Source organism: Xylocopa sonorina, chromosome 3 (genome assembly GCF_050948175.1).
Source record: "Xylocopa sonorina isolate GNS202 chromosome 3, iyXylSono1_principal, whole genome shotgun sequence".
NCBI classification, from domain to species: Eukaryota; Metazoa; Arthropoda; class Insecta; order Hymenoptera; family Apidae; genus Xylocopa; species Xylocopa sonorina.
In genome coordinates this window covers 4,269,190-4,278,475 of record NC_135195.1, presented here as the reverse complement: position 1 = coordinate 4,278,475, position 9,286 = coordinate 4,269,190, and the positions used below count along the sequence as shown (strand labels likewise).

General features: G+C 31.8%; 2 protein-coding genes across 3 annotated transcripts in view; one reads left to right on the top strand and one right to left on the bottom strand.

Annotated features, from left to right (window-relative positions):
• Positions 1-1,933, bottom strand: part of LOC143422555 (transmembrane protein 70 homolog, mitochondrial) — a 153,780-nt gene extending 151,847 nt beyond the window's left edge. Inside the window, exon 1 of the mRNA XM_076893303.1 lies at positions 1,923-1,933. The gene's annotated coding sequence lies outside the window, so the exon portion shown is untranslated. The remainder of the gene's footprint in view (positions 1-1,922) is intronic.
• LOC143422544 (fatty acid hydroxylase domain-containing protein 2) lies at positions 267-8,853 on the top strand. Of its 2 annotated transcripts, none has more exons than XM_076893290.1 (6): positions 267-425; positions 6,376-6,508; positions 6,655-6,758; positions 7,140-7,467; positions 7,996-8,268; positions 8,515-8,853. In XM_076893290.1, exons 1-6 carry the CDS (start codon positions 398-400, stop codon positions 8,672-8,674), a joined length of 1,026 nt encoding a protein of 341 aa, XP_076749405.1. In that variant the 5' UTR covers positions 267-397; the 3' UTR covers positions 8,675-8,853. The 2 variants fall into 2 exon arrangements, with proteins under 2 accessions (XP_076749405.1, XP_076749404.1); XM_076893289.1 differs by lacking the exon at positions 267-425 and adding an exon at positions 2,998-3,158.
• Positions 8,854-9,286: the final 433 nt, after the last annotated feature.

Below are 9,286 nucleotides of genomic sequence, written 5' to 3'. Positions count from 1 at the left end.
AATAACAAGCAAATGAATAAAAGTAACAAATAGAAACGTCATGTACAATCGATTCTAATTAACTATAATAATAGAAAACGAGAAAATACATAATTCTAACCTAATGTGAATGCGTAAACGTACAGCATTATATATAGACTCCATTATATACCATAGAATACCGTTTATTATATATATATGTTTCTGTACACATGTACATATAGTGCACATGAAAATGTATACATACGTCTATATACGTATACTCGAGCTGCGAGGTACGCGCTTGGTGCTACGGCGCATTTGCCAGTATCAACGCTCTGCGTTTATCGACTATCGTATGTGCTGTGGCAAATGCGATCCATTGACTTCAAGCGCAAGTGTTCTCGTGGTTTTTTCGTAAACGTTATCAACGTCGACCATGATGGGCGTGCAGGATCAGTACAAAGGTAGGAAAAGACATTCCGTTTCCTTTCTGTTGACACTCGAGCAAAACACGTCCGAGCAAGTCGAGCGAACCTAAGGCGGTCCAATATGACAGTTACCTACCATGAGCAAAACCGTGATTCATTGAACCGTGTGTTTTCATTTGTCACGTATCTGGTTCATCGACAGTTAATTATACTCGTTGCCCCCTTTCCCTTTTGTCATTTACTCCACGGTTTCAAATATGTGGCGTCGATATTATATCCAGCTATCGACGAGCATTCGACTATTGGCGTACGCTTTTGGAGGGAACAAAGCTGTAGGTAGAAATGTAAATAATTCATCCCAAAAGTGGCTCTTTGTTGTTTATTGTTCGTTAATAAACTTGATTTTTGTAAATAATCGTTATTGCGATACCTTCAGGAAATAGATGCCTCAATTTTATCAATCTATAGTCTACAGACGCGATCACAAACACATGATGAACGATATGAATTTAATCAATAACGAAATTTGTGTTTTCGTCGAAACAATTAACACGACTCGAGTTATCGGAATTTGCGAAAAGAGAGATCTAAAATTCATATTGTGCAACAGAACAAAATTTCAATTGTACAATTTGGAAATAAACGGAAAAATAATAGGATAAATTTGGCGAGGGCAATGTTTGACCTTAATTGGATTAAACTATCATGCGCGATCCAATTTTCGAATCAAGTCATGTAACACGCAGAATTTCTTTAGAAAAAGCATCTTTTTTCTTAATGAAATATTAAAAAAATTTATTTTTTTAACAAATATTTCCTGTAATATTTATTTTCAAATTGCTATAATATCAGTCCTAAAAATTATTATAGTTTTATTTTTATATATTGGAATATTATAATGTATTATGTGATATTTATAAAGAATTAAATTATCAAATGATTATTATTCTAAGTCAGTGTGTATTATATATGGACAGTGGTTCAATTTAACAAGCTTGAACATTGCACTTCACCTTTAATCTACCTCGACATTTAAGGAAGCTGTTTATATACTTAGCACTTTTTTGGATTACATGATCTTCCTGACATAACTTACCTAAGCCTTTAACCCACTTATAGAGATTTGTGTTTACATTGATAGCTTAAACACACGATTATAGTTTTTTTTTTACAGAAAGTAGGAATAAAATTTTCTATTTAAGATATTTCATCGTTTCTATTGAATAGAGTATTTAAATAAACTATAGTATTTGAAAAATGTAATATCTATGGTATAAATAAAAAATATTAGTAGGTGTGTTGGTTTTAATTCAGAAGAAGTATACAAATTTCTTGATATATAATTATGAATCGTTATTTTAATCTTTTTATCTAGTTATGTATCTAATAAAAATTTAATGATATTCATCTATATTTTATTTATACTCTTTTACATATACTTCAGAGTGTGCAATGAAAATCTACTTTCGGTGGATAGTTTTCGTGTACACTAGAATAACCGGTTTAAACCATTCACTAGCAATTTTGTAGAAGTTTAATTTGTTCTTGTGTTCGAGATAGAACAAAATCGATATATGACGATTGCTTTTTAATTATAAAAAGCTTAATTATATAAGAAAACTTAATAAAATGCGTTCTATAATTTAAATAAAAATTAAAGGTTTTTGCTAGAATGTAACATAAAACTTCCTTGTTGCTCGATAAACAAAGTTAGTATTCCTTGGCTAACAAATTAATTATTTTAGTTAGCACACGTCTAGCGTACTTAAACGCTCACGTGGTTCATAAAAGATATAAGATACTACAATCAGATTCCATTCGTGTCTGAATGGTACAATTCCATATTAAATGCGTCATACCAGAAAGAGTATGGTAAAGGTCGTAGATTTATTGTCGTCAATGTCAATATCACATTTTAATGTAGACTAACGGAAATAGTATAGCGATTATACTTTGAAACGTGAAAAATCTCGCAATCTGAATAGGACTTATAATTGGAAGACTCAATAAATTTGTGAGTTATACGATTTTGTACTCTTAGATCTTAAAAAAAAAACGCAAATCGGTTTTTACAATTTCATTACAAAAAATTAGCTAGAACATAACAATTGCATAAGATACGCATTAGTTATCAGAAACATTCAGTAAACACTATGCGAACGTAAGTGAATCGCAATAATGCGTTTGCACTACTTATGTAAACTCAGCATTGTGCAAAGAATTGAGATTAGAACGTACGTAACGTAGTCATTTAACGATGATTCATTTAAAAAGTTTAAACGGCAGACAGATCAGATATTTCTAAGTCGAGATATATCATACTAAATACATAAGCGAAATATTCGCAAAAATGGGAAATAACATTTGTGCAGGACAAAAATTGTACAATGAATGAAAAAAATATTTACAATTCCAGTAAATAACGAAGACAAATTATACTTAATGCATTCATCTTTTTTACTTGGAAAGGAAATTGTTTAGCGTTCAACAAATATACGGATTTGCAATCTAATGTTTACTACCGGGTCTGGCAAAAAATTAAGTGGCGCGAATAAAGAGAAGCGAGTAATGGTGGGGCGCTTAGACTGTCTGAAGCGTAGTCGTGGATGAAACAATACGGGTTCGGTCAGTGCGTGTCAATCGCCGACGCGATGTTGGTGAACGCGGTCGGACAGGCTTGAATCTGAAAAGTGCGCGTCTAGTCGGCTCACAAGTACATATATACCAGTTTTACCATGTCACTGCTCGAAACGATGTTTCGACGAAAAGGTATATACTGACCGAGACAAAGGCAAGAACGTATCTCGAAACGTGAGTCAAGCGTGCTCCGGTGCGAAATCACCTTTGAGAATTCTACTCTTTCCTCGAACCGACACTTCGTATTACATATGCGTGCAAGAACGTTCACGGAGTTTTGGAGCTTTAAGAAGGGGAATTTTTTAAAAAAATATTACTGTTACGCTGTAAATTCGCAATTGAATGAACCTATTTTTGTTCGTGAATCTAGATTTTGGTATTTAGGATCTCTACGGTGAAGAAACTTGTAGGCTATAACGGAGTAAAGTTGTAAATGAATTCCACTATTCGCGGAACTGGACTTTGTGGTCTACGCACAAAATTCTTCGTAAATATTATTACGGTTTAAAGTAACGCGTTACGTTTGTTGGAATTATGAATTTCTAGAAGAGAAAATCGTTAGAGAACTTATTATCACGAAATAAAATGTTCCTCTTTGCAACATTATTTTACATATTATGACAGTAAACTAAATAAGAGTAACCGATCCTTACGTTGTATCTTGTTGTTAATCTGTAGATTTATGTGAAAGGTACAAAAGGGAACTAACTAAATATTTATTACGAATATTATGAAACTAACATTAACGAAAAAAGATTTTCTATGAAAAACACAATCATACGGATCACACAAGAGATACAAATCTAGATGAAAACATATGAAAGTTGTACAAAATGTTACAGAGATGATACTAATTATAGGGAAATGAATTTTTGTATATATATTTTGAATCATAGTCTACTGTTGATACTACTGAATAATATTATCAATGGCCTAAAAGCACTTAAAAAGTCAACATATTTGTTATGAGTGAAATCTCATTACGTTTTCAGTGATCATGAAACTTTCACCCTTGCATGTTACGATACTACTGTAGGAATTCCGTTCTACTCCGAAAGTATACTTCTGACGTCAGTTTGATAAAAGGTATTTTTGCAAATAAATTATTCTGGACAATTAAAATGATATGATTGAACAAATATGTTTGACAAAAGTACATAATTCCAATTCATTACGAAGCAAGCCACTTAATATTGAGACAAATATATTTGTAAACGTTTTGTAGTCTTTCTAGCAGTGAAAATATTTTTCAAAATTGCAAGTATATCTAGAATGCTAGGAAACAGTGAAAAATATTGTTCACATTTATGTATACATAGTGATTGGCAATGATTGGTGAATGAACGCCGCAAATTATGTCTTGTTTCTTTATAATTGGTTTACAGCTAATGCACGCTACCAATTTGTTTCATCAAACGATATAGACAAGTAATTAACAGAATTAGATTTCGATATTATCTTGAATCAATTGAAGTACTAGCGTAATTAATATGGAGGATGACCAACAAGTTAATAGAAATGAACTTTGAAATGTATACGTAAGTACATCGTACAATATAAATTGCCATATAATAGGTATATTCCAGAGAATAAAATATATTGAGAAATTCAGGGAAGAAAGGCTTAGAGTAGATTCAGAAGAATATTAAATACGGAGATGAAAAATCGACGCACAAAGGCTGCAAGGACACGCTTTAATGTCGTTTATATGCGATAAAATTCACAATAGATAACACGTTGCATGATGCGCAAACAGCATGATGTTTACCTACCAAGTGGTATTTTTATTGCAGTTTAGTTGCCCTCTCATCCTATAATCAAATTATCCAACAAATTTAATTATTTTGATCGAAAAAGAAATGAGATTTCCAATAAAAATTCTTTTGACAAATATTTATATAATGTAATATTTACATTATAAGAAGAGAAATATGTATATGTATAAATAAAATACGTTTAATAAATTTAATTTAGAAGAGAGTATTAACTTAAATGGGTTACCCTATATATATTAAACTAATTGATTCATAATCATATTACGATACGGTTCTAGCAATTAGTTAGATCTGCCTATATCGCATGGCATGTTCAAACAAGTTTGTAGTTGGCTTAACATCGATGCTATTCGTTGATACAACAACAAGCGAGGTATTATTCACGATGGGATTTACTTACGGTAATTCTTATTGTTAGTCAAGTGCACGCGTACCCGATGAATCTTTGATGTCGTCAAGTCTCCATCGACCTCCTTTAACTGCTGCACATTGATCCGTTTCTTCGACACAATCTTTTTCGGCGCTTCCCAAAATGCAAAACAGTAAACAGAGCAAAAGATTTTTATTTTCTCTCTCTTTATATAGCATATATAAAATATATTTATTGGATAGTATATTATTAATCATGTAAAAGAGAGAGAGAGAGAGAGTTTTAGTTTTGCCTTGAAAGATGTAAAACTAATTGCTACTTCTAATTCTTTTTGCTTAAATTACACGGGTTACTTGGTGTTGCGAATATATGCACAAAAATGCATCAATTTTACATTGTTTAATACTTCAAAAGTTTTTTAATTACCAGGAAATATTTTATTTACTATTCTTTATGTAGCTATAACTTGTTGAAGACGAGAGTTAATATATTTCAAGGATCAATGTTAAACGCTCATTAGCAGATGAAAGTTGCACGAGTAAATAATTGGAAATCAATTATGCTCCGTTATTGTAACAGAAACCATGTTGACACATTTACGACATATTTGACATTAATCTACTAACTTAGTAAATTGCACATATACTAGATTATCTATTATGAGTGTATTGAGAAATCAATATTTTTCGTAATATATTATATAAATTGGATAGCTCTTTTAATCTCATAAAAATATCGCATACGATAATTCTATATAAAAATTGATACATTTTTAAAGAATTTATAAATTATAATAACGTTTAATCTACAAGCAACTGATTACACATTTCGTTTAGCAAAATTTGACTGTAAACAAGTTAAAAGCGGCATTTAAATCGTAATCCCGTAATGTTTGAAAAGGCTAAAATTGAGTGGCTGTCCAATGCATTGTCATTCGAAACCGGGATATCTTGTGTAACATTCTATTGTGCAAACGTCGCCTTTTCCGATATATTTTTGTTGCTCACGACCGTTAATGTGGATTAATATTTTTTCTACTTATTGCGTAGTGTACTCTGAAACAAAGGAAATAAATTTATTAGTGCCGTGCACTTTCGTGAATAATTTATTTACCAGTATCTGTCTTGTTTCGATACTCCTATTCTAATTTCGAATTATGAAAATTATGGGAATGTTAATTAATGATTAATTATTTTTATTACAGTGACGCCCGGAAGCGGCGATGGCTGTGGTAAGAATCAAACGCCACCGACTTTGCTTTCCAGTTTGGGAAGCGTTCTTTTCGTAATCGGAACTGTAGTGATCGGATTTGCTGCGTTCTGCAATTCATTAACATGGTAAATTTTAACAAATAAGGTATACAAACATATATACTTTACATTTTTGCGCTTCATTCAACCATAAGGATATTTTTGCCTAAAAAATGTTCCGCCACTCATATCCGTCGCAATTGTATCATCACGTTGGTCTTTTTCTTCGTTAGGCATTTGCAGAGATTTTGGGGTGCCTCTGGTGACTTCTGGCAAGCCCAATGGGACAAAATTTTAGACAAATTAGGAGACGATCCCGTTACGCTTTGGGTTCATGGTATAACATTACGAGAAAGACTCATATATTTAAAACATTTCAAGATAAGTGCTGTTTAAATTAACAGAATTCGGATAATGTGACCTCAAAGTGATAAAGTCGCCATTCTTCCTATCAAGCTCTTCTTAAAGATAGAAACAATTTTTCTATGTAATCATTGCTTAACACGGTTCTTATCTTGAAATACAAAGAGTATTGCCTTATCATTCATGGCTACAGAAATTTTATACTGTGAAGATGAAGTGTAAAATCTGACTAAATAACAACTGGCTGGAAAGTATGGGTTGCAATACTTTTTGTATTATATATATATATATGTATTCATCGATATGTTATGCTAATAAAACTATATAACAAACTTGAAATGAACGTGTTTTCCAGGCTCGTTGGGACTGACGTTCTTTGTGTATTGGTTCTTTGGTGGAATTTATACAATTCTAGACATAACTAATCGGCCGGCTGCCTTGCGTAGATATAAAATCCAGCCGGGAACAAACGAACCAGTCGACACAAGGGAATTGTGCAAAGTGATCGCTCAAGTACTATTCAATCAGATCATAGTCGGAGTTCCTCTGGCGTACGTCAGTTATCACTTTATGGAATGGCGCGGTTATCCCCCTGTACGCGAATTACCGACCTTCCACTGGGTGCTAGTTGAAATCGCAATTCACATATTATGCGAGGAAATTGGATTTTATTACTCGCATAGGTACGGAAATTTTTCATACAATTATATAATACTTTTCTAATTTCACCTTAATGAATATCATTCATGAAGCGTGATTAGAAACTGTTTTATACTGTTAATGTATATACAGATTATGCGAGGTGAGACTATTTTACTCTCTAAATTAGTTCGTCCTAAAAGGTAGGTATAATACGTTGTGAATCGGAAGGAATACGTGTGTGAAGCTTTAAAATCTTTTTTCATACTTTTTAAAATATAGAGATGTTGAATAATAAGGGAAATGTTGAATCGTCAATGTAAATTCTTTTATATATTATTTAAAATAATTAAAAGATCATGATTTTATGTAGTGTAATAATTTAGATAAACTTCTAGTTAGTATTTCGTTAATACGTGTTATTTAAGTTGTTTAAATAATCAAGGATAAGTCTTTATTATCTTACCAAGCAATCAAAATGAAAGTTCAGTAGGTATTCCCTAATGCTATTATATGTAAATATTATATGTAGTATTTCGTACGTCATTATTGTAAGTAAAATTATATTACAGATTTCTGCATAGCCGCTATCTCTATAAATATATACATAAGCAACACCACGAGTGGACGGCCCCCATAGCTGTAACATCGCTATATTGTCACCCCTTAGAACATATTGGCTCGAATCTATTACCACCGTTTTTGGGAGTATTCATCGTAGGCTCTCATGTGGCTACTGCTTGGCTTTGGTTTTCGCTTGCTATTCTCTCTACATTAAATGCTCATTCCGGTTACCATCTACCGTTCTTTCCATCCCCAGAAGCTCACGATTTCCATCATTTAAAGTAAGTGACTTCCTAATATTAAATGAATTAAGCTTTTCTAAATATATTTTAATAATTATTATATATGTTTCTCCGCAAAATTTGATGTATGTATATGCTTGTAGATGGATTTGTATACAAAGTATTCTATTACACTTTTCTATACAAATTTTGTGATTTTTCGCTAATAATAATAAGGATTGAAATTTGAAAATCACAAAAACTTCCGGTATCTAAAAGTAAATATTGAATGATGCATTATTTTAGGTTCAATCAATGCTTTGGAGTATTGGGGGTGTTGGATCGCGTTCACGGTACAGACACGCAGTTTCGTAATTCCAGAGCGTATCAGCGACATGTAATGATGCTTAGCTTGATACCACCAAGAGAAGCATTTCCAGATGAAGTAAAGTATAAATCTAAATAGAATGTTTTATTGAATATCGTGATGGAAGTTCGGCACGATAATATGTTTAATATGGAAACACGAGACACTTCAACGGTTGAGGTGTCTTCCTTTATTTTTTCTTCAATTGGAAACCATTGAGCAATTAAATTTAATCAGCTTGATATGGTAGAAAGCTGATACCTTTCTGTGGTTATCCACTTAATCGAACGAATACGTTTTTCTTGTATAGATATTGCATATTTTTTATTATTTTCATCTTGTGAGCAGTTTAAGAAGAAGGAGAGAACCTTGATTATCTAAAATAATCGTAATACAAATTGTTTGGCTTAATTGAATAACTATTGTTTAATTGAATAACTATTGTTTAATGAAAGAAGATTGTTTTTTTTAAATATTTTATCTAGTTTTCTAATATTTCGTAGTTAGCAATTCAGGCAGTCATTTTAATATTATTATTATTTCGATGGACAATATCTTCTATTTGGCTTTGATACCATTCTTAAAACCGTATCAAAAATAATAAGTACATCTATGAATAAAATGCCACTATTTCTACATGCTATCTTGATAAGTTAATATATTTCTCTTAATTCATTTGATTTGGTCCGTTGACAAATATCCTGATAATCG